The sequence below is a fragment of the Apium graveolens genome, chromosome 10, assembly GCF_009905375.1.
Source record: "Apium graveolens cultivar Ventura chromosome 10, ASM990537v1, whole genome shotgun sequence".
NCBI lineage: Eukaryota > Viridiplantae > Streptophyta > Magnoliopsida > Apiales > Apiaceae > Apium > Apium graveolens.
In genome coordinates, this window is record NC_133656.1 from 88,135,721 (window position 1) to 88,161,999 (window position 26,279).

Here is a 26,279-nt window from a genome sequence, read left to right on the forward strand (position 1 = left end):
GTTAGGGATGAAGTGCTAAAAATGAATGAATCTCTAAAAACTGAGTTAGAAAAGGAGAGAGAGATTATCAGAACTTGGACTAACTCTGGCAAAACAACTCAAAATTTGCTAAGCAGTGAAACTGGAAAGAGGGCTTAGGTTATGGAGAAAATAAATAAAAGGAACTGTAGAAATTAAGTCTGTTGATAAGCAAAAGCCGAAGTTAAAACCTGTTAAGTTTGTAACTGAAAAATCCGAAAATGAGAAATCAGAAGTTAAAAAGAAATTAGCTTCTGACAAACTAAAACAGGAAAAGACAGCTGAAGTTAACATAGGCTTAATGACAAAGAAGCAGCTTAAGCATAAGCTGAAAGATGTTAAGAATGCAAACAAGGTAAAATCACCTAGGAAAAACAGGAATGGAAAGGAAGGTGTGAATAAAAGCAATAACTATAAATCTGTTCCTGATGCTCCTAGGAAAGCATGTCATAACTGTGGAAGTTCTAACCATCTGGCTTCTTTTTTGCAGGAAGAATAAGAATATTAACTCCTTATCTACAAAGTCAGGAGTTAAGAGTCAGTCTGTTAGATACAAACCACAAAATCCTTGTTTTCATTGTGGTAGTTTTATGGCATTCCATTTATACTTGTAAGGAATATCATAGTTTGTACTATGATTATTATCAAATAAAACCTTCTTTAAAGAAAGTTTATGTTGTTCCTTCTAGTATAAGTTCTGATAAGAAAACTGTTAACATAAAATCTGATGCTAAATCCGCTGCAAATGTTAACAAACCTAAAAAGGCCAAAGGATCCAAGCAAGTCTGGGTCCTTAAAACTAATAATTAGTGGTCTTTTTGATTGCAGGGCAACAGGAAAAATATTTTAGTTCTGGACAGTGGATGTTCAGGACATATGACTGGAAATAAGGCCCTGCTATCAGACTTTGTGGAGAAAGCTGGCCCAAGTGTTTCTTATGGAGATGGCAACATTGGAAAAACTTTGGGATATGGCAATATCAATCTTGGGAATGTCATCATTAAAGATGTAGCTCTGGTCTCAGGACTTAAACACAACTTACTGAGTATAAGTCAAATCTGTGACAGAGGTTATCATGTTGATTTCTTTGCAGAACATTGTGAAATAGTTAGTAAATCTAAAGAAAAAATTGTTCTGAAGGGATTCAGGCGTGGTAACATTTATGAAGCTAAGCTTTCAACAAGTTCTGATGGTTCTGCAATCTGTTTAGTGAGTAGAGCCTCAACTGAAGAAAGCTGGAATTGGCACAAGAAACTCTCTCATTTAAACTTCAACAAGATAAATGAACTGATCAAGAAAGATCTTGTGAGAGGACTGCCAAAATCAGTGTTTGTTCCTGATGGTCTTTGTGACTCATGTCAGAAGGCTAAACAAAGAAAATCTTCGTTCAAGAGCAAGACTGAATCATCAATTCTTGAGCCTTATTATCTACTTCATGTTGATCTATTTGGTCCAGTGAATGTCATGTCTATTGCAAAGAAGAAATATGCGTTGGTCATAGTAGATGAGTTCACCAGATACACATGGGTGTATTTCTTGCACACAAAAAGTGAAACTGCATCTATCCTGATTGATCATGTCAAACATCTGGATAAATTGATCAAAGATTCTGTGAAAATTTTGAGGAGTGATAATGGCACTGAATTCAAGAATTTGATAATGGAAGAGTTCTGCAAAAATCATGGAATAAAGCAGGAATTTTCTGCTCCTGGAACTCCACAGCAAAATGGAGTTGTTGAAAGGAAGAATAGAACTCTAATTGAAGCTGCACGAACAATGCTTGAAGAAGCAAAGCTTCCAACCTATTTCTGGGCTGAAGCTGTGCAGACTGCTTGTTTTACTCAAAATGCAACACTCATTAACAAGCATGGAAAAACACCATATGAGATGGTGAAGAACAAGAAGCCAAATCTCAAATACTTTCATGTATTTGGATGTAAGTGTTTTGTTCTCAAGACTCATCCTGAACAGCTATCCAAGTTTGATCTAAAAGCTGATGAGGGAATCTTTGTAGGATATCCACTTTCTACAAAAGCCTTCAGAGTCTATAATTTGAGAACAAAAGTGGTCATGGAATCTATCAATGTCTCTTTTGATGACAAGAAGATCACTGGACTTGAAGATTGCATTGATCATGATAAGCTGAGATTTGAAAATGAAGATTCATATTCTGATATCTCAAGTCCTGACAGTCTAAGTCCTGATACTGTAAATTCTGATGGATTAAACTCTGATGTTATTGAAACTGTGGTGACTACGTCAAAGGAAGATGCACCAATGCAGGGGGAGCATACTCAAGATATTATCACATCTCAAGAAGCATCAGAACATACATCTGGCTCTTCAAATTCTGATTCGTCAAGTTCTGATAAGCCAAGTACTGACAGTACTGAAAATCTAAATACTGAAGGATCCAACTCAGAGAGCATAGTTTCAGGGGGAGCATCAGAAAATGAAACCGAAGACAGCATGAATCATGGGGGAGCATCCAGTTCTAGAGAAAATCTTCATCTGCAAGGAAGTGGACAAAATCACATACACCTGATTTAATAATTGGAAATCCTGAGGCAGGTGTCAGAACTAGAACAGGTACTTCGAATGAATGTCTTTACAATTCTTTTCTCTCTCAGTCTGAGCCAAAGAAAGTGGAAGAAGCTCTTCAAGATGCTGATTGGGTGCAAGCAATGCAGGAAGAGTTGAATGAATTTGAAAGAAACAAAGTCTGGACCTTAGTGCCAAGACCCTAAGAATAGATCGGTTGTTGGTACAAAGTGGGTATTCAGAAACAAAACTGACAGTGATGGCATAATTGTAAGGAACAAGGCAAGGCTGGTTGCAAAAGGATATTCTCAACAGGAGGGAATTGACTATGATGAAACATTTGCGCCAGTTGCTAGGTTAGAAGCCATAAGGATATTCATGGCTTATGCTGCTCACAAAAAGTTTACTGTCTTTCAAATGGATGTGAAAAGTGCTTTCTCAATGGAGAATTGGAAGAGGAAGTATATGTTGAACAACCTCCAGGCTTTGTAGATTCCAAACATCCAGATTATGTCTACAGGCTTGATAAAGTACTTTATGGACTTAAGCAAGCTCCTAGAGCATGGTATGAGACTTTAGCTCAGTTTTCTTCTGGAAAGTGGATTCAGAAGCAGTACAGAGCAGAGACTGAAGATTCTTCGATATCCACTTTCCAGAAGAAACTGAGCTAAAGTCTCATACCATGCTCTAGGAGCTTGCTTAAGTCCATAAAGTGCTTTATCAAGCCTGTAGACATAATCTGGATGTTTGGAATCTACAAAGCCTGGAGGTTGTTCAACATATACTTCCTCTTCCAATTCTCCATTGAGAAAAGCACTTTTCACATCCATTTGAAAGACAGTAAACTTTTTGTGAGCAGCATAAGCCATGAATATCCTTATGGCTTCTAACCTAGCAACTGGAGCAAATGTTTCATCATAGTCAATTCCCTCCTGTTGAGAATATCCTTTTGCAACCAGCCTTGCCTTGTTCCTTACAATTATGCCATCACTGTCAGTTTTGTTTCTGAATACCCACTTTGTACCAACAACCGATCTATTCTTGGGTCTTGGCACTAAGGTCCAGACTTTGTTTCTTTCAAATTCATTCAACTCTTCCTGCATTGCTTGCACCCAATCAGCATCTTGAAGAGCTTCTTCCACTTTCTTTGGCTCAGACTGAGAGAGAAAAGAATTGTAAAGACATTCATTCGAAGTACCTGTTCTAGTTCTGACACCTGCCTCAGGATTTCCAATTATTAAATCAGGTGTATGTGATTTTGTCCACTTCCTTGCAGATGGAAGATTTTCTCTAGAACTGGATGCTCCCCCATGATTCATGCTGTCTTCGGTTTCATTTTCTGATGCTCCCCCTGAAACTATGCTCTCTAAGTTGGATCCTTCAGTATTTAGATTTTCAGCACTGTCAGTACTTGGCTTATCAGAACTTGACGAATCAGAATTTGAAGAGCCAGATGTATGTTCTGATGTTTCTTGAGATGTGATAATATCTTGAGTATGCTCCCCCTGCATTGGTGCATCTTCCTTTGACGTAATCACCACAGTTTCAATAACATCAGAGTTTAATCCATCAGAATTTACAGTATCAGGACTTAGACTGTCAGGACTTGAGATATCAGAATATGAATCTTCATTTTCAAATCTCAGCTTATCATGATCAATGCAATCTTCAAGTCCAGTGATCTTCTTGTCATCAAAAGAGACATTGATAGATTCCATGACCACTTTTGTTCTCAAATTATAGACTCTGAAGGCTTTTGTAGAAAGTGGATATCCTACAAAGATTCCCTCATCAGCTTTTAGATCAAACTTGGATAGCTGTTCAGGATGAGTCTTGAGAACAAAACACTTACATCCAAATACATGAAAGTATTTGAGATTTGGCTTCTTGTTCTTCACCATCTCATATGATGTTTTTCCATGCTTGTTAATGAGTGTTGCATTTTGAGTAAAACAAGCAGTCTGCACAGCTTCAGCCCAGAAATAGGTTGGAAGCTTTGCTTCTTCAAGCATTGTTCGTGCAGCTTCAATTAGAGTTCTATTCTTCCTTTCAACAACTCCATTTTGCTGTGGAGTTCCAGGAGCAGAAAATTCCTGCTTTATTCCATGATTTTTGCAGAACTCTTCCATTATCAAATTCTTGAATTCTGTGCCATTATCACTCCTCAAAATTTTCACAGAATCTTTGATCAATTTATCCAGATGTTTGACATGATCAATCAGGATAGATGCAGTTTCACTTTTTGTGTGCAAGAAATACACCCATGTGTATCTGGTGAACTCATCTACTATGACCAACGCATATTTCTTCTTTGCAATAGACATGACATTCACTGGACCAAATAGATCAACATGAAGTAGATAATAAGGCTCAAGAATTGATGATTCAGTCTTGCTCTTGAACGAAGATTTTCTTTGTTTAGCCTTCTGACATGAGTCACAAAGACCATCAGGAACAAACACTGATTTTGGCAGTCCTCTCACAAGATCTTTCTTGATCAGTTCATTTATCTTGTTGAAGTTTAAATGAGAGAGTTTCTTGTGCCAATTCCAGCTTTCTTCAGTTGAGGCTCTACTCACTAAACAGATTGCAGAACCATCAGAACTTGTTGAAAGCTTAGCTTCATAAATGTTACCACGCCTGAATCCCTTCAGAACAATTTTTCCTTTAGATTTACTAACTATTTCACAATGTTCTGCAAAGAAATCAACATGATAACCTCTGTCACAGATTTGACTTATACTCAGTAAGTTGTGTTTAAGTCCTGAGACCAGAGCTACATCTTTAATGATGACATTCCCAAGATTGATATTGCCATATCCCAAAGTTTTTCCAATGTTGCCATCTCCATAAGAAACACTTGGGCCAGCTTTCTCCACAAAGTCTGATAGCAGGGCCTTATTTCCAGTCATGTGTCCTGAACATCCACTGTCCAGAACTAAAATATTTTTCCTGTTGCCCTGCAATCAAAAAGACCACTAATTATTAGTTTTAAGGACCCAGACTTGCTTGGATCCTTTGGCCTTTTTAGGTTTGTTAACATTTGCAGCGGATTTAACATCAGATTTTATGTTAACAGTTTTCTTATCAGAACTTATACTAGAAGGAACAACAGAAACTTTCTTTAAAGAAGGTTTTATTTGATAATAATCATAGTACAAACTATGATATTCCTTACAAGTATAAATGGAATGCCATAAACTACCACAATGAAAACAAGGATTTTGTGGTTTGTATCTAACAGACTGACTCTTAACTCCTGACTTTGTAGATAAGGAGTTAATATTCTTATTCTTCCTGCAAAAAGAAGCCAGATGGTTAGAACTTCCACAGTTATGACATGCTTTCCTAGGAGCATCAGGAACAGATTTATAGTTATTGCTTTTATTCACACCTTCCTTTCCATTCCTGTTTTTCCTAGGTGATTTTACCTTGTTTGCATTCTTAACATCTTTCAGCTTATGCTTAAGCTGCTTCTTTGTCATTAAGCCTATGTTAACTTCAGCTGTCTTTTCCTGTTTTAGTTTGTCAGAAGCTAATTCCTTTTTAACTTCTGATTTCTCAGTTTCGGATTTTTCAGTTACAAACTTAACAGGTTTTAACTTCGGCTTTTGCTTATCAACAGGCTTAATTTCTTCAGTTCCTTTTTCATTATTTTCTCCATAACCTAAGCCCTCTTTCCAGTTTCCACTGCTTAGCAAATTTTGAGTTGTTTTGCCAGAGTTAGTCCAAGTTCTGATAATCTCTCTCTCCTTTTCTAACTCAGTTTTTAGAGATTCATTCATTTTTAGCACTTCATCCCTAACATAAAAAGCATCATCTCTATCCTTCTGAGTTTGATGAAACATGACTAACTCTTTTTCTAAGAAATTATTTCTTTTCTTAAAAGCAAGATTTTCAGAAGTTAATCTTTCACATGTTAAAGTTTGATCTCTATAACTGACAAACATGGTTTTAAGATATCTTCTCAACTCATTAATATCATCAGTATGAAAAGCATAAGTAGTCTGAGGTACCTTTGTTTCAGCAGCTTCAGAACTGCTCTCAGAACTTGATTTATCAGCATTTGCCATCAATGCATAGTTCTCCTCACTTTCAGAGTCTGAGGTGTCTGTCCAGCTTTTCTGCTTTGTGACAAGAGCTTTGCCTTTGTCATTCTTGGTCTTCTTGCACTCAGGAGATATGTGGCCTTTCTCACCACAATTATAACATTTAACATTAGCGTAATCTCCTCTGTCAGACTTTCCTCCTTTTCCTTCAGATCTTCTGAAATTCTTCTTATCAGAACTTATGCCTTTCCTGGAAAACTTCTTTCCCTTCCTGAACTTCTTGTATGCAATCTTTGTGATTCCTTTCACCATAAGAGCACACAGCTTCATCATCTCCTCATCAGCATCAGTTTCAGGCAAGCTTTCAGAATCTGAGTCATCATCACTCTCAGAACTTGATGACTCAGTATCAGATTTTATGATAAGAGCTTTACCCTTATCTTTCTTTGAGGAAGATGGTTTGGGGGATTCCTCTTCAGCCTTGAGAGCAACAGTTCTTGACTTTCCTCCTTTCCTCTTGCTTCTTTGTTCCATCTCAAGTTCATGAGTCTTGAGCATTCCATAGATTTCATCAAGAGTTGTTTCATCAAGATTGTAGTTGTCTCTTATTGTTGTTGCCTTCAAATCCCAACATTCAGGAAGAGCTAACAGGAATTTGAGGTTTGTATCTTCAAGATCATACTCCTTATTAACCAATGACAAGTCATTCAAGAGTCTGACAAATCTTTCATATACATCAGTCAATGACTCATTAGTCCTAGAGTCAAAGTGTTCATACTCTTGAGTGAGTATTGTCTTCCTGTTCTTCTTAACTGTTTCAGTTCCTTGACACCTTGTCTCCAGTGCATCCCATATCTCCTTAGCAGTCTTGCAGTTGATTACCCTGTTTGACATTACATTATCAATGGCACTATGCAATAAGTGACGTACCTTGGCATCCTTAGCAATAGATGCTATATCTTCAGCAGTGTAATCATTCTTTTCCTTTGGTACGGTCATTGCTGCTTCACCTGGAACTACAACAGCGAGCTTGGTAGGTTTGTGAGGCCCTTCCCTGATTCTATCAAGGTATTCTGGATCTGTTGCTTCCAGAAATATGGTCATCCTTACCTTCCATATGGGATATTCAGATGGTCTCAATATGGGAACTCTGATAGTCTCATATCGACTCTGAATTGATGTCTTTGATGATTCCTCAGTTTTGGTAGGCTTAGTTGGAGTTTCTGTGTCAGACATGATTGTGTTTGGATCTTTAACTGTATGTGTGTTAACAGATAGCTCTGATACCACTTGTTAGGTCACACTTTCACTGTAGAGGGGGTGAATACAGTGTTTATTACAATCAAATCAAACTTCAAGAACTTATGTAACAGAAAACAAACTTTATTTAAACAATAAACTCTGTTACAATCTGGAACTGTTATCTCTCAGTGATGAACAAAATATCACGAGAGCTTCTAGAGTTATATTAAATAATATTCTCGATAATGATAACACTTATAGTGTAAACTCTATTTCTGTGTTTATATACTACACAGTTACAAGATATTCGCTAATTGATATGGAATATAATTCTGCTTCCTAAAATATATCAATCAGATATCTTCTATTCCAAGTATTCCATTCTTCACGGAATTCCTTCTTCATGCATATCTCTTCTTATGTTTATCTTGATCTTCTTAACTTTAATCAGCTACTGTCCTTATCTGATCGTCCTTCAGCACTTAAGTTCTGATATCTATCTCCTGATAACATAAGTACTGATATCCCTTAAGTTCTGACTTCCAGTATAAGTACTGATCAGTTAAGTACTGATTTGTTCTGTTCAAATAAGATCTGAAATCTAAACATAAAACATATTAGCCATGACATTATCAAATATATCTAACACCCTTACTAACGCTATCACTTTAAATAAGTTTAAATGTTCTAAAAAGTTATAAACATATATGTCTACTAATATATTTTTCATGAAGCATGTCATTTAAAGGTTTAAATGAACAAAATTAAGAATTGAATTCAATATATTTTAAAAAAATATATATAATATTAAAAAAAATATGTGTCATTCGTGTATCGCACGGGTTTTAAACTAGTAAAGATAGCAGAAGGAAGACCGACAAACTGAAATAATGACCAAAATATAAAAATAAATAATTTTAATATTTTATTTTAAGATTTCCTCAAAACAAATAGGGAGTATTTAATTTTTATTCCTCGGTTAAAGTGTTTTTGTTTGTAGGGCTGAGCATTTGGTTCGGTTAACCGAATACCGAACCGAAATTACCGAAATAATTCGGTTCGGTTACCGAACCGAAATAATTCGGTTTTTAATTCGGTTATGATATTTTGTGTTATTCGGTATTTCGGTTTTTTTACCGAAATAACCGAATTACCGAAATTACCGAAATATATATATTATAATATATATTTATATATTTATAAATATATAAATATATAAATATATGTATTATATTTTATTATTTTTCCTATTTTGCTAACCCAGGTCTTTTTTTTTTTAAGTTCAATTATGAGTTATCTATCCGCTATTTTGCTAGTGATGATATTTTCATCTCCTTTTTCCTACATATTTTGAAAAACGATAATTGTCAAGGTTTAATTTCCGTTAACATGGAGAAGCAGATCATTAATTGTTCAATAAAAATAGCAAAATTCTTATCTTAAAATTCAATTTTCTTGTAATTCGGTTTTTTAATTCGGTTTTCAGTTTTAACCGAAATAATTAATTCGGTTCGGTAAATAACCAAAATTATTTCGGTTCACTAATCGGTTATGATTTTCCTCCTTATTCGGTATTCGGTTACCTAATAATATTTCGGTTCGGTTCCCGAATTACCGAATACTCGCCCCTATTTGTTTGTTTGTGGGAGCTGCGAGACATTTTCTCTCTGCATATATAACAGATCATACACACCTCTTCTCCCCCGACTTTTCAAATCTCCGATCGTTTTCCGGCCAGATCTTCTCAATTGCCGTCGGAGAATCGTCGTTGATCCGGCCAATTAAGCCCTAATTCTACCTCGATTTGATCAATGGCGCCTGTTTCGGCTTTAGCCAAGTATAAACTTGTGTTTTTGGGCGATCAATCTGTTGGTAAAACAAGTATCATCACTCGATTCATGTACGATAAGTTTGATAACACTTATCAGGTAATTGCTAAAATTTTGACTATTATTTGTGTATTTGAATGTGTGATTTGTATTAATATGTCTTTTTTTGTTGTTTTGGAGCTGTATGATACTGATCTGATGTGTTTTTCTGTTTAAATAATTGCTTGTGTATAGAGTAACGCCTCGATAAATCGATAACGGAACTGGAGAAATATAGGATCACGTGTCAAGGTTTTAAAATTATCTAGTTTATACGGTTGATGATCAATGTGTTGAATATATATATTATATATATAGAGATGATTTTTTGTATATAGAGTAATGCCTTCGTAAATTATTTTTCCTTGATAATGGAACTGTAATGCTTAGACTAGAAAAATACGATCATATGTTAAGGTTTTAAAATTATTGAGTTTTCCTATTGATGATCAATGTGTTGAAACTTAAATGGATATATCAAAAAAATATAGAGTTGATTTTATAGAGTAAGTCCTATTTTATTTGCCTTGATAACGGAACTGTAATGGGTAGACAAGAGAAATACTCTTATATGTCAAGGTCTAAAAATTATTGAGTTTATACCATTGATGATCAATGTGTTGAATGGATATATTTTATATATAGAGTAATACCTCCATCATTTACTCTATATAGACCATAAATGTGATGTTTAGACGAGAAAAATATGATAATGTTGAGGTTGTAGATTATCGAGTTTATTTTGTTAATGATCAATTTGGTGATCGGATGTATCGGATACATAGAGTAACATCTCAATATTTTAATAGCCTCGACAACTGAAGTGTTACGTTTAATCGAGAAAAATATGATGATATATCAAGGGCCTTAAATTATCGAGTTTATTTTGTTAATGATTAATATGGCAATTGGATGTACCAGATACATAACAAGAAAATTATGTTTGAATTTTTTATTTCATTTGAAAAGCATTAGTGGAAATTTCAAGGACCGGATCCGGAGCCATTGTTTTGTTCACCAGTTTTTTTTTTCTTTCGGTCCCTTTTCGATGGAGAACAATTTCTTATAGGACTAATTGTACTTATTCCTTAATGCGACTAATGTTCTGCGAAGATTTTAATTTTACCTTTAAGGTTTGAAATATTGATTTTTGTGACCATTGTTTTATCTAAGCTGTACTGTGAGGTTTAATGATCTTCCAGCGTTTAAGTTTTCCAATCCAGTCTAAATAGAGACTTTAAACAGTTAAAGTGGATAACTGTAGTTAGTCAAGAATAGCTGAGTTGTAGAGGACCTTCATGCGTTGGACCATTAACTGTTCTATGAGATTATTATATTGGCACTTGTTAGCAAAATTGTTTGTAGATTATTGTTCATATGAATTTAAGTATCTGACTTGGTCCGTACATGATACAACTTGTTGTAAGAAAATCATCTACCGCTATTATGTTATACCTTACACACAGTTGCTGATTTTTTTGTTTAAAGTAGGGTCATCCATCATTTTATAGCAAGTATAATAATTTACTTTCGTGTTGCAACTTGCAAGTAATTTGGATATTGGTTTGTATGGAAAACTTCATTCAACAAATGTTCTACAACTTGAATGTTCTAATCTTGCTCAATTTGTATATGTTCTACTTGGTGCTCAATATATGCCATACTGACATAATTAATGTCCCTCTATTGTTGATTATCCTGACCCAGTTTATCATAAATACTCTTTCTAGGCTACAATTGGCATTGACTTTCTGTCCAAAACTATGTACCTCGAGGATCGAACTGTTCGCCTGCAACTCTGGTAAGACTATGCAGTTGGTATTGGGCACTGCTTAGTGCTGTTCTAATTTATTTTAATTGGATATGCCCTTACTGAGGAAATGGGAGTTCTAAATTCTAATCATATTTATCTTATTAAAGCCTTTATAAAATATCTTCGTAGACTTATTCAATATTTCCATCGACGTCTAGTTGAGAATCATCTATTCCTTTTCAGCGCCTTAATTTCTAAGAGATTTTATGTTTCTATTCAATCTAATTTGAGTTTTAGAATGTCACTTGATAGTTGCTTGTTGTTTGATTTGAAGTAAGAAGTGTCGGTTGCTTTATAAATAGAGTGTAAGGTAGAATTTAGATTTGATAGATAATTTTAAAATAATGTTGAAAATGGTTACAAAATTGAAAACTATGATCAGCCTTCTTGGGTTTGGACTTTTGACTTTAAGAAATGTAGGTTATGCATTGTGTCCTTCCAAATGCAAAGATCAAGTTTAAAGTTATACCACATCGGCCTGGAAATTAGTGAATATTTGATATTAGTGGTAACTTCTAGATAAGATGAAAATCTATTGGTAAGTGGTAACATCCTATTTACTGGAGAATCTAGCTAGCTTGAGAGTAGAAATATAGATCTCTATACATGTAACGATGTGTTTGACTTGTGGTGTGGATAAATCTTTGATGGGGTGTCATTTGGGTTGCACAATATAAATGCAAATTCTCCATTATCTTGGGACCGGACCAGATAAGGGTCCTGAAACTGGTTTCAGTTTTGTAGCATAAGGTTGTTGTCTTTATCTGGATATATATGTAATCATGTGTTTGAGGTAACGAGTTGTGATGTCGGTCGATCTCCGATGCGGATGTCTTCTGAGTTCCTTCAATTTTGAGACTAGCTAAGGGTTCTAAAAGTGGCTTGAGTTGTATGGAATTTAGTTGGTGTCTCTGTCTCATGTTATTATGGTGTACATTAGTACAGTACATGTAGATACTAAAAAGTAATAGAGGTACAAATCGCTGAAACTTTTTTTCCCAAACTGGGAAGTTAATATAGCTTGTTTTTGACAGCAACTTTTTTTTTTAAATAATAAAACAGTTATATAACACCAGATTTCATGAATGATGATAGGATGCTACAGGTACTTATATTTATTGGTAGTTGTTTTCTTGTTTCTTACTTTGGAAATATCCCAAACCTTATGATGAATTTACGGATGAGACTAGAAGTAATCAAGTATCCTGAACGTCTGTTATGAATGTTAATAAAGTCATACTTGAACTTCAATTAGTAATCTAGGAGATATTAAAATTTTCCCTTAATATTCATTTTGGGGAAATTATTGGTTATCACTTATCAGCTTGTTAGTTCCTTGCCCTTGGGTGAAGATACAGTCTACAGTTTTATCCACTTTTTTTTTTCTGTTTGACAAAGTGCTTAAAAGTATATATGGCATAAGGAAATTTAAAAATATTATGTGAAGATATTATGTAATATAGGTTGAAAAATGACAACTTAAGTATAAGCAAACTATGGAAGATATATTATGTGTAATCAGTTTGTGTATGGATGTATGTGTGTGTGTGTGCGTTTGTGTGTCCATAAGCATCTTTTAGGCCACGTGCTCCATAACCTTATGATGGATTGCTATTATTGGTATGATGATGCTTCAATGGTAAACTTTTGTATTCACCTACAGGGACACAGCAGGACAGGAAAGGTTCAGGAGTCTCATTCCAAGCTACATTAGGGACTCCTCTGTTGCGGTCGTTGTATATGATGTTGCAAGTATGCAATTTGTATTTTTCCTTCTCCTGCATATTCAAACATGCATAATTTTATAGTGTAATTTACTATTGTTTTAATATCCCATAAGTTGTCTGTTTCTCAACTGCTGCATAGGCAGCAGGAGATGCCCGTCTAAGCCCCAAAGTTTTGACCTGTCATGCGACTCACTATATGCAGTGTTATTGTCTATTAACATAGTTTCCAGAGATTAAGACAAAGACACCAGTTATTTCCCCACCTTGTCCTGTATTGTCGATACCCTGAGGGTCTCTTAATTTTCCTCTGCCAAACTGTGATACAGAACCATCTTCAAAGATCTCAAACTCTACCCTACTCATAAACTGCGCCAAACGAAGTTCATGAACAGAAACTAGTAGATATCTTTCATTTTCATACTTGGGATTGATTCTACCTCTAATTTTTTCCGATTAGATAAGGAAAACGCACATGTTCTAAAACCTGCTTGGTCTGACTTGATGTCTTTTCATGATTGATTCCATGAATAATGTATGCCTCTCAGCAATCTGTTTGCTATCTAGAAATCTCCCTTCATTGTTTAATTTTTAGAACATTGCGAGTCACTCATAAAGTACATGTATATGATGGAGAAAATAACATCAATATTTATTATCAGAAAATATTAATTGTCAAACCATGGATATATTAACATATAAATCTTAATTACACAACTTAATTTGTATGGCATGATTCATCTACAATGTACATGACTTGATATAAATTGTGTATACTTTCTATTTGTTATTTTATAACTGATAAAGTTCCTTAATTGTATCAGGTAGGCAGTCATTCCTGAACACTGTAAAATGGATTGAGGAGGTTCGTAGTGAGCGAGGCAGTGATGTCATTATAGTCCTTGTTGGTAATAAAACTGACCTTGTGGATAAGAGGTACTGATTATATGTAGTATTTATATACTTCAAGCTACCAGAAGATATAGACAATATATACAAAAAATTAAAAAAGAATCTTACTAACAGAGTACGAATGGATTCATGTTTCAGTAATAACAGTGTTGATATATATATCGCATAGCTAATTTTGAACAACCAATTTGATAACCCTAAAATCAAGTTGTTTACATGTTTAGTAATACTTAATATCAGATAGATTTTGTTTGTCTTCTGTTGTTTAATTAGGTGTGAATATTTGTTGGGTTTAGTGATGTTGGAGGTCTCTTTGTTGTTTCAAATAATGATTGCCATCTGAGAGGTGGCATTTCTTTTGCTAGGACTCTTCTTGTTCTTCAAAGCGATTACTATGTTACAAAATTTATTTTTGTAGTAGTAAGTACTCATTGTTAGAAAGTGTTTAGTAACCCAGCAGTCTTTCAAAATCTCAAGGTAACGAGGAGAAGGCCTTCATTTTGAGTTTATACTATTTTAACACTCCCCTTTGCTCGTGTGAGTGCACATCAAGACAGAAAAACAGGACAAGCAAACAATTGAATTTAAAGAATCGGGGAGGGAGACTCGAACCAGAGTCCCATCCCTTTACTGGGTACCATATTAAGTAACCAACTCTCCCAATATATTAAGTCATTAGGAGGTGGCCTTGATCGGATCTTGTTCTATATATTCAACAGAAAGTATACGTAGCTATTACTCAAGTTTGGTGTAGGTTAAGGGTATACTTTCAAAGAACTAGATAGTACAAATGACAAAATACATTTGCAAATAATCACATCTTCAGTCTGTTAAAACTGCAATGACTATAATTTAGCAAGAAAAAACTGTAACGACTATAAAGCATGTTCATCATATGTGGATTTAGTTGGTATGTAAACCAACTCTGTTATCTGCAGTATACATCTGTCTTAATTGTACTCTACACTCTACAAGTGGTTTGTGTAATATTACAAAATTCTCATACTTGTTATTAATATTCGGTTTGAAGATACTTTGATTCTGGAAGCATATAAATACAGAAAAATTGCATACTATCGCTAGAATTGTTTCCGGTGAATTATACTTCTCTAGATCTGTTCAAGTAATCCTTTGTATGTCAGTATATACAAATGCTTTATAAAAAGTAAATGTCGATTTTTTTATGGCCTTTATAATGTGAAAATTATAGTCTTTATTCAACTGTGTTTCAAGATTAAACATGGGCATGTTGTGGCTATTTACAGACAAGTCTCAATAGAGGAAGCAGAAGCTAAAGCTGGTGACCAAAATGTTATGTTTATTGAAACCAGTGCCAAAGCGGGATTCAATATTAAGGTAAATTTCCAGCTTAATAATCTGTAATTGCACAACTATTCTGAACATTAAAAAGCTTGGTGGCGCAAATGTGCTCCAGACTTCGTTCCTATTTGTCCATAGTAATCCTAACTTTTTCTAAAAATGAAAAGCTTGGTGTCTACCAAATGGCTCGTGCCTTAATGGAAGTGGCTAAGGGTTCACCCTTCGGGGAAGCAAAGTGGTTTGTGTCAATTAAATAATTAAAAAAATGAAATAATAACCGGATGCTCTAGTCTCTCATCTGTAACTGTAAGACAACTGTAAAGTTAATTCTAATGGATTTGCTATTTCTTCTGATGTTTTGTCTGTAATGTATGTTGATACTTTGTTTGATGAACTGGGACATGATATGATGATATATACAGGCACTATTTCGAAAGATTGCTGCAGCCTTACCAGGAATGGAAACACTATCTTCTGCAAAGCAAGAAGATATGGTTGACGTTAATCTTAAGTCAAACGCAAATTCGTCTCAGGCACAAGAATCAGGAGGATGTTACTGCTGATAGCTTTGGACAGTAGGCTTCCATTACATGCCGGTTCCTTTTCTTTTTTTGCAATCTTTGTGCATGTTTGTGTAATTTCAGAATATTGAGGCTTTATGACATAGAACATAAACATTTTAAGTAATGGTAGGTTGAATCTATTTTATGTTTGATTGTTTTGGAACTTTTTTGAGAAATTTTGTTTGAAATATAGTTTGAATGTTTATTCTTGTCTGCCAGATGAGTGAGTGGGGAAATAAATATGCTCAATTGTGACCAATTTTGCACAAGTTTTAAATGTCATGTTATGTTCTGGGAATTGGTTGCAGTTGCATTTTTCCAGGGTCTGACTATTTGTGCTAAATGCTGAATTGCTATAGTGGAAGATCTAATTTGTTTAGTGTATTATGTTTTAAGTTTGATCTATCTTTAGATGAATTTTCTTAATACGTAAATATATGTTTATGTTCCCTTCGTCTTTCAAACTATATGGAATTATGTCCGCAAAATAGGGTTAGAAAAATCGGCCGATTTTTCAAAAATTGTCAATAAATCGTTCAAAAATTGATTAAAAAAAATTGTTCGATTTGACTGATTCCCGATAAGTTGCAATTCGGTACCTCAACAACTGAATAGTTACGATTTTCGAAATATGTAATCATGACATAAATCAGCATTTTAACATATATTATATGGACCTAAATATGTTACTTCAGTAATCACTACACTTGCTCGTACTTGTAAGGTTAGAACGTGAAACTAAAACAAGCTTTGTAGTCTTGACAACAAATGTGAATCGGAAATGACCACATTTTAAACGAATTTGGGCTTTTTTGTTCGCTCCACTTCAGCTTCACAACTAGTTTGAACCAATTATTTTTCATATTGTATTATCTTAAACAAAAATGTAATTAAAAGGTAAACTATTTTTACGAAACAAATTAAAAATGTAGTTTAACGAAGGAGTAGGGAGGAGTATTGAATGTCATATGTATTGAGAAAACCATTGTAATGGCAAATTTGCAAGTACAAACGGTAAACACAGCCCGCTTCACAAAAATATTCATATATTTATTTTCTTTTAATATCAGGTAAATCTTCTGAGTTCATCCTCGGACTAGCAATCCCATCTATATTAACTAAGGTTCATTTTTAACGAGATAAAGTTTTACGAGAAGACTCCCACATGCATGTAATATAAAGATAGATGGTACTGTTATGATGTACTAGCAACAATGATGAAATGATTTGCAATGCGAAAGGTTTCAACCAGTAGGTCAAAAGCACTCGAGAAGTGGAGTGAGGTTAGTATCATATCACTTTCCACTTGGACACCAACTCTTATGATTGAAATATTTGGTGGTGGATTCATTTGTGTACCTCGGGTAACATGCTCGTGAAAAAGCCAGCAAATCTATACCATGAATTCAGTGTGAACGTTTGATTGAAGTGATGTCCATATTCAGTTAATGGATTTTTCTGGCCCCAAAATATTGTCCCGCAAACTTAAGTATGATCTTGTTCCAAGCTCACCGCTTCTCTCGAAAATAAAATGTTAACCTAAAATTTATTTTAACCGTGCCTATGAATTTTTTTTTTAAAAAAACAGCTAAACAATTCATTAATATAAAAATACATGACATTTACAGAAATTATCAAAACTGAACAAAAATATGACAAAATAGATCATATCAAAATTTTCTTCATTCAAACTACGATCGTTTATCAAATTTTAAATCGCATCCCCTCGTATCAGTGAAATAAACAATGTTTTTAAAAAGACAATATAACAATTCTTTCTAGTCGTCAAAAACACATGCACCTGGTGATAGGGTATAAGAGACCCGGTTAGAATTCAACCTGGATCTAAAGGATACCAGGCTCGATCGATGGACCGAGACCCCCCTCTCCCAGAACAATCAAATGGAGAGACCAGACCCAGGCCCATCCCATGACCCGGATCCGGAACCAACCCGGAACCCGGACCTAATGCCTACCCGGATCCGGATCAGGACTCAAGCCACCATGAGGGGGTTCCTAGCAAACACATGCACATCCCACAACCCGTCAAGCAAGGGTACGTGGGCACGTGACTTTGATAGCTATCAACAACCAACACACCAGACAAGCACGACGCGTGTCAGAGGCCGTTAGGACACTCTGAAGGTGGTCCTCCCCTGGACACGTGTAAGCCATCCCCCCAAGCCAGGCGTTCTCCGCTCCCAAAATCCAACGGCCCAGATTTAGAGGTAACTACCCCTAAACCCTACCTTGGGGCTATATATACCCCCAAGGCTGAAGGGTTTAGGGGTTGGAAAATATTCACTCTTGCACACTCACACTCTCTCATACACTCAAAAACTCACAGCAGCCACCACACATACACATCCACACACAAACACACAGTAGCCTTCACATTACTTACATAAACCTTCTCATTCTCCAAAGCCTGCTCTCATTCTCACACCGGAGGCGCCGTGGGAGCCAAACCCTCCTTCCGGTGTTGTTTTGCAGGCGCCCAACCAGCAGTTACACCTCACCCCCGCACAGAAGATCCAGGAACGCCGTCGGACGGAGCCGCCCGCTCACCGGAGTTATCATTTGGCGCTAGAAGGAGGGGCGCTCCATCCTTGGGTCTCGGTGCCCCTGGATTCATCTTCATCAGCAAACTCTTGAGAGAGTCCACTTTCAAACCTGTAAGAACATAAACAACCAAACCCTTTCTTGAATATGAATGTTCGTTTTAGCCACGTTTGTGTGAGCTTGTTGCTTTAGGCCATATTTGTGTGAGCCCGCTCTTGTTTGTTAAGTTTTGCTTGTTTAGGGTATGATAATCTTAATAATCTTGAAGCCTGTGGTTTGATAGTCTTGGTGATTTTAAAACCCAGAACTGTTTTAGCTTGCATATTTTCTTTTGTGTTCAAGAGCCTGCTGTTCTTGTTTGGTATTATTGTTAGCAAAACCCAGAAAGTTTGCTTGCTGTTATTCTGGAAATTTTTCGTAACATTCAAAAAAAACAACCTCCGATCCACATTTGTAGCCTCAAATCTTGGTCAGTTGTTTGTACAATTGTGATAATGGCAAGAGCAGGAAAAAGTACAGCTGGTAGGCCCTCCGCCAGTACCCACTCTCCCAGAACAATCAAATGAAGAGACCAGACCCAGGCCCATCCCATGACCCGGATCCGGATCCAACCCGGAACCCGGACCTAATGCCTACCCCGATCCGGATCAGGACTCAAGCCACCATGAGGGGGTTCCTAACAAGCACATGCACATCCCACAACCCGCAAAGCAAGGGTACGTGGGCACGTGACTTTGACAGCTATCAACAACCAACACACCAGACAAGCACGGCGCGTGTCAGAGGCCGTTAGGACACTCTGAAGGTGATCCTCCCCTGGACACGTGTAAGCCATCCCCCAAGCCAGGCGTCCTCCACTCCCAAAATCCAACGGCCCAGATTTAGAGGTAACTACCCCTAAACCCTACCTTGGGGATATATATACCTCCAAGGATGAAGGGTTTAGGGGTTGGAAAATATTCACTCTTGCACACTCACACTCTCTCATACACACAAAAACTCACAGCAACCACCACACATACACATCCACACACAAACACACAGTAGCCTTCACATTACTTACATAAACCTTCTCCTTCTCCAAAGCCTGCTCTCATTCTCACACCGGAGGCGCCGTGGGAGCCAACCCCCCCTTCCGGTGTTGTTTTGCAGGCGCCCAACCAGCAGCTACACCTCACCCCCGCATAGAAGATCCAGGAACGCCGTCGGACGGAGCCGCCCGCTCACCGGAGTTATCACCTGGCTAAAACAATTCATTCCAATTCTAGATGATCTTTCAAAAGAGGCCTCAGATTTTTCTTTGTACTAATATATTTCCGAAAAATTAATATTAAAATAATGCACAAGGTGGACTTGTTAACAGTACTGGTTAACAGTGTATAGAGCAAAAGTTAGCAAATCAAAATTTTAATTCAATTTCAAAAATATAATCATTATTCATTACTATACCAACACTTTTATAACTGATAAAAAAGTTTAATGTCGACGCATGATAAATGTTGGTGTGTGAAATTAAAATAAGCTTTATAGGCTTGATACCAAATATGAACCCTGATAACTCTAATTCTTCCCGGGTCTTCTCCTCTATCATGTAAGCTAGAGCCCTGTCCACGTGGCAGCTGGTGTGAGGTTAACCTGTCAGGTAGGGGACTCTGCAAAATAGAACCGGAGGAGGCTGCTTCCCGCGACAACTCCGGTGTGAGAATAAGAATGGGGTTTCTTGAAAAAGAAGAAAAAGAGGGAAGAAGGAGCTATTCAAAATATGTATAGTGGTGTGTGTATTGGTGTATAGCAGTTAGATATTTTCCAACCCCTAAACCTCTTTTCTTGGGGCCTTTTATAGGCTTCAAGATTTAGGGCTTTAGGGGTTTGTACCTCCTAATCCTAACCCTTGATCATTCTTAGTTGGTGAGTGAGTGGATGGTTTGCATGAACTGTGGGGTTGGATGGTTTGGATGGACTGTGGGGCTGAATGTCCTTCTCCCATCAGTGTTGTCTTGGGATCCCTACATGTGGACGGCTGTGATGTAATTGTTACATTTTAGGTAACATGAGACAGTTGACATTTTTGTCCTGTGCCACGTGGCTCCGGGGACTACCCTGGTTTGGGCCCGGGGTGTCTTCTATGTGGGCTTTTGCTTCATTTCATTTGGGCTTGATTATTTATGGCCTATCATTTGCCTCCCACTCCCTTATGCGGGTTTTCCCGGATGGGGGAGTAGTTTTTTCTTCTGGAGGTGTATTATGACCTGCGTGACTGAGAATTTTTTTTGCATTTTTCCTTTGATTGGTGGGCCCTAACCTCGGGGTGTTATTGGATACATGTCCCCGGGGTTGTGTTTGGGTGGGCCCCTTGATTCTTGTAATTTGATTTTTTTTTGCACTTTTCCTTTGATTCGTGGGCCCCTAACCCCGGGGTGTTGTTGGATACAAGTCTCCGGGGTTGTGTTTGGGTACTCCCCTGGATTTTTGTAACTTGGAAATTTTTTGCATTTTTCCTTTGATTCATGGGCCCTAACCCCGGGGTGTTGTTGGATACAAGTCCCCAGGGTTGTGTTTGGGTGGGCCTCTTGATTCTTGTAACTTGGAAAAATTTTGAATTTTTCCTGTGATTCGTGGGCCTCTAACCTCGAAATGTTGTTGGATACAAGTCTCCGGGGTTGTGTTTGGGAAGGCCCCTTGATTCTTGTAACTTGAAATTTTTTTGCATTTTTTATTTGATTCATGGGCCCCTAACCTTGGGGTGTTGTTGGATACAGGTCCCCGGGGTTGTGTTTGGGTAGGTCCCTTGATTCTTGTAACTTGGTACGAATGTGACATGTACACAGTGTCTGGCATTTTTCCCGGAGTGTGAGGCGGCGTTTGAGTTTCCTGTAAGAATATATGTATACCTATACATATATACGAAATGTTGCAGTCCCCCCCCCTTTTCTCCTCAAAAGCCGCGCTTGTTAAATAATTACAGAGATGTAATCATTAACTACAACGGTTATTTTTCTGGACACTCAGGATTGTGCCACGTGTTTAGATCCGACGAGCACGATCGTGTGGCAGTTTAGTGGTTTATTACCTCACTTGTACCTATAAATACCCCTCCTTTACCATTTCTTTTTTCTTTACACAATATCGAACACTCTTTACCACTTTTTTCAAGGCAAATTTGGGAGCTCTTCTCTTTGAAGCCGCCTTATTTCTCCTGCCTTCTGGTAAGTTTTCGAACTTTTCTCTGCATTTTTGCTTTATCGTGATTGCTCTTTGAGTTTATGAATATTTGTAGTTTGAGTTTTTCGAATGCATGCGTATCCAACATCCGAATCAGTCTATTTTGTTGTTTTGAGTTTTACGATTTAAATGTGGAATTGATGTTGTTCGATGTTCAGAGTTTTAGGTTTTTCTTGCATAAGAACAATTGATGTTTATAGTGAATATGTGTTTGTTTTTTGGCTTTTGTATATGTACGAATAAGGGGTTTGATTTATGCAAGAAACTGGGTCTGTTTTTGTTGTTCGTGACTGTTCGTGACTTGTACTTGTAAGCATATATATGTATGTATAGATTGTAGGATATATCTTGGTGTTTCAATTCGAAGGTTAACTGTTTCTGAGTGGCATTCTGTTTTTCTTTTTCTCCTTTTCCTTTCTTTTCCGAAATGGCATAGACTCCGAGGTTATATGGTTAGGAGAGGAAGCGTGAAAAAACTAGCTAACCTTAAATGTAGGCCCGACCATCCCCACTTCGGATTTCCTGACCATTCTTCAAGTGATTCTTCTCCGGAACCCGATAGTATGCCTCCCCATCGCCAAACCGTAGTTGAGGAGTTGCCCACCTTCCTTCTGAATCCGGGGCATACTCTGGGTAGACGAGATGAGTCTTGGGCAGACATAGACCACTATTTTGTTCAGACCCGAGAGAATAGTCCCCCGCATGATTACTATTTTAGGTATCTGTCTGCTGTTTATAGGCCCGGGGGGAAGGAGCCTTATGATGGGGCATGTATGGATCAGCTTTTCTATAACGCTCCTGGGACTAGTTATGTTCCAGCTCCCCGTCACCCCGACCTTTCCGAATATACCTTCGAGCAAATAGATGACTTAGTGAAAGTCGTTTTCCACTTCGGGGAGGGTATGGAGTGGAGGTGGCCCGAGCCTCACGAGAGGGTTTATCACCGTCCCGTGGGTGGTTGGGTAGCTATTCTTCTGGAGCATCTTCGTAGCATGAGGCCAAACCTTCACCAATTCACCAAGTCTTTATGTCGTGATATCTAGGGGATACCATTTACTCAGTTGGCCCCGAATTCTATTAAGTGGGTTTCTTGGTTCCTTGTTTGTTGTCATGTGAAGAAGTACCTGCCTACCTTCAAGCTTTTCCACTACCTCTTTAAGATTAAGAAATCCACCTTACCTCCCCTGTTTGAGTTCACATTCAACATAGATGGCTGCGGGTTTCCTGCTGATGTCAAGAGTGCACCTGTCTTTATATTGAATTCGCTCCGGCGCTGGCACCAAGAGTTCATCTTCGTCCGGGGTGAGGACCTTGAGTTTATGCCTGTGTATAAAACTGCTTTAAAAAATAACAAGTTCCTAACCGAGCAGCTCGGTGGAGCTGCCCTGGCGAAGATGTACGATTTTGTGGTGGCTCTGGGTGCCCAGTGGACACTGGATACTTTTTTAGATAACCAAACATTGTATAATATTGACTGTAAGTGTTTTACTCTGTAGTTTTTCCCTGTATTTTTTCTCAACTTATATCTGTGCCCCAATGTCTCCTTTCTAAACTGTTGTTCCCTTGTGCAGGTATCCCGTTGCTCAACCCGTTCCGTCACGCCATGTCGCAGCAATTCAAGGATTTGGCTGGTAGGTTCAAGAAGATCGGTGATGCTGTGCAGCTAGACTCGAGGAAGAAGAAGGTTGGTGTTGATAGTGGCTCGCAAGCCCGGGATGCTGGTTCCTTGGGGAATAACGTAAGGCAGAGTGCTCCGGTGGTTACTACGCCTATTATCCCGGAGCCCGATGAGGTTGAGATGTTGGAGCTGGAGGAAACGGAGGTTGGAGCGTTGAACCCTCGCAAGAGGAAGGTCGCGAAAGATGCTGCTGGTGACTCCGGAACTCCACAGCGTAGGAGGGTATCTACTTCGAGCCCTACTGAGGAGGAGAGCCAGAAGCTGGTGGAGGAGGACGCCTTGAAGAGCCTCTTGGCCCGGATGACTCTTGACGATCGCCGAAACGAGATGTTCGACAACTATGCCTCCCCTGCTGACTTCGAGTGCTATGTCAAGGAGGATCTGGATACTTTCCTTGATCATCTTGTTCGGTATGTTTCAAAGTTAAGAGTGTTCCCTTATCATCTTTTTTATTTCTCCCTTTGTATCAACACTGAGTCTTTTTTATTTCTTTTCAGGCTAACGCCCGGATCAGCAGCTGCTCTACCATCCTTCATAATTACCGTATAAGGGAGGCCAAGAATAAGACAACAGTGAAGGAGTTGGCTGGTGAGAATGAAAGATTCATCAAGTACCGGGAGGTGAAGGAGAGAGGATCCCGGGAGCATAAGCAGGCTGTTGCTGAAGCGGTGAAGGCCCGGGAGTCTGCTGAGCAGTTGGTTGGATCCCTCCGAGCGGAGGTGGAGAACTTGAAGAATGAGCTTGCTTCCAGGCCTGGGCAGAGGGAGTCCTTGAATCCTTCTGGGGTACTCCAACCTACTACTAGGAGCTCAACAACAAGATTTTTGAGAAGGTCAATATCTACCGGGACATTGCTTCTGCTTACCTGGCTGAGAATCCGGGCAGTGATATGGACGGGTTCATAGAGCTGTACCTCGCAGAAGAGCTCCATCGTGAGGAAGCAAAAACTGCTGGAGAGGGTACCTCCGGGGCGCAGCCACCTCCTCCTCCCGAAGAGGTCCGCGAGAAGACTCCTCCTCCCGAGAACTGAAGAATGAAGATCCAGGCTTCATGCCTTGTAATTTGTTTTCTTAGTTTGCTATCGTTCCATACTTAGCCCTTGTGGCTTTTAAACTTGTTATTTAAATTTTGTTTGACTCTGGCTTGGATTTGGCCTGGGGCTTGTTTTGCTCTAGGCAAACATGTAAATATATTTCCCTTTCTGTATTTGGTTTTTGCTATTTTTCGTTAAATTTTTCCTAAGTACACTTGATTTGTGTATTGGTCCCCGAGATGGGGTTTAAACTTTTAACTGGGTGAAAATTTTTCTAACACAAAGTTTGTGCAATCATCCCCGGGATGGGGTTAAGACTTTTAACTAGGTAAAAATTTTCTTACACACGGTTTGTGTAGTCGGCCCCGGGATGGGGTTAAGACTTTTAACTGGGTTAAAATTTTCTTACACATGGTTTGTGCAGTCATCCTCAGGTTGGGGTTAAGGCTTTTAACGGGGTAAAAATTTTCTTACACATGGTTTGTGTAGTCATCCCCGGGCTGGGGTTAAAACTTTTAACTGGGATAAATTTTTCTTACACATGGTTTGTGTAGTCGTCCCCGGGATGGGGTTAAGACTTTTAACTGGGTAAAAAATTTCTTACACATGGTTTGTGCAATTTTTCCCGGGATGGGGTTAATTTCTATTTCTCAGAAATTTTTCTAAGTTATATGGCGACAGTAAACAATCAACACAATAAAATTATCATTAAGCTATGGGGTGCTTAAAGTGAAGTTTTTCATTCAGATCAAAATAAAGCAAACATTACATTCTGGGGTGAACGAGGAGAGTGTTTACATTAAGTTATCATAACATAAAAGTAGAGATGATCCCAGGATGTGCACCTTGCCCCTACTAGTAGAACTTTCTTAGGCGGGCTCTGTGCCAAGTATTTGGGACTTCGCCTCCGCTGAGATAACATTTTTGTAGGTTCCAGGGCGTAGCACTTCCTTAAATATATAGGGCCCTTCCCAGTTGGGTTGTAGCTTCCCTTGGTTGGTCGGGTCTGAAGCTTCAGTGTGCCGAAGTACCAAATCTCCCATTTCATACTCTCTGATCTTTGCTTTCTTTGTGAAGTAGAGTTTTGTCTTTTCTTTATAGCTCTCCATCTTTCTTACAACCCGATCTCTTACTTCGTCCAGGAGCTCTAGGTTGGTCTTGAGACCTTTAATGTTCGAGACTTCGTCAAAGTTGGTGACCCTGTGGGAGGGGGCCCCGGTTTATCTGGAGGATGGCGGTATCGGGGATGGTTTCCAGAATATCTCGTACTATTGCTTGATATTACGCCAATTTAGGATCTTTCGCAATGTATTCACCAGTGGTTTGCTTGACCACGATCTGAAAGTTGCTGTATATGGTCATCTTCTAAACCCCGAGAGATTTTACTAGTTTGAGCCCGGAAAAGAGTGCCTCATACTCGGTTTGATTGTTCGTTGCTTTGAAAGCAAAGGTTATTGCTTGTTGAATGGTGAAGCCTTCTGGGCTAATAAGAATGAGGCCAGCCCCGGACCTTTCGGCCATTGATGATCCATCAACATAAAGCTTCCAAGAGTCCGTGCCTGGATCGGCATCTTCACTGTCAATCCTGCTGGGGGTAGGTGATTGTGGCTCGGGGAAGGTGTATTTCATAACGAATTTTGCCAGGTCCTGGGCCTTTATCGCCGTCCGCAGAATAAACTTGATGTTGAACTGGCTTAACTCAATGGCGTCTGGCTTGTGGATGATTTTTCTGAG

General features: G+C 38.0%; 1 protein-coding gene across 1 annotated transcript; it reads left to right on the forward strand.

Annotated features, from left to right (window-relative positions):
* Window positions 1-9,495: 9,495 nt before the first annotated feature.
* On the forward strand, window positions 9,496-16,259 carry LOC141692886 (ras-related protein RABH1b). The gene is made up of 6 exons (XM_074497837.1): window positions 9,496-9,778; window positions 11,449-11,519; window positions 13,195-13,283; window positions 14,080-14,191; window positions 15,433-15,523; window positions 15,910-16,259. The coding sequence occupies exons 1-6, from the start codon at window positions 9,662-9,664 to the stop codon at window positions 16,048-16,050; spliced, it is 621 nt and encodes a 206-aa protein (XP_074353938.1). The 5' UTR covers window positions 9,496-9,661; the 3' UTR covers window positions 16,051-16,259.
* The last annotated feature ends 10,020 nt before the right edge of the window (window positions 16,260-26,279 follow it).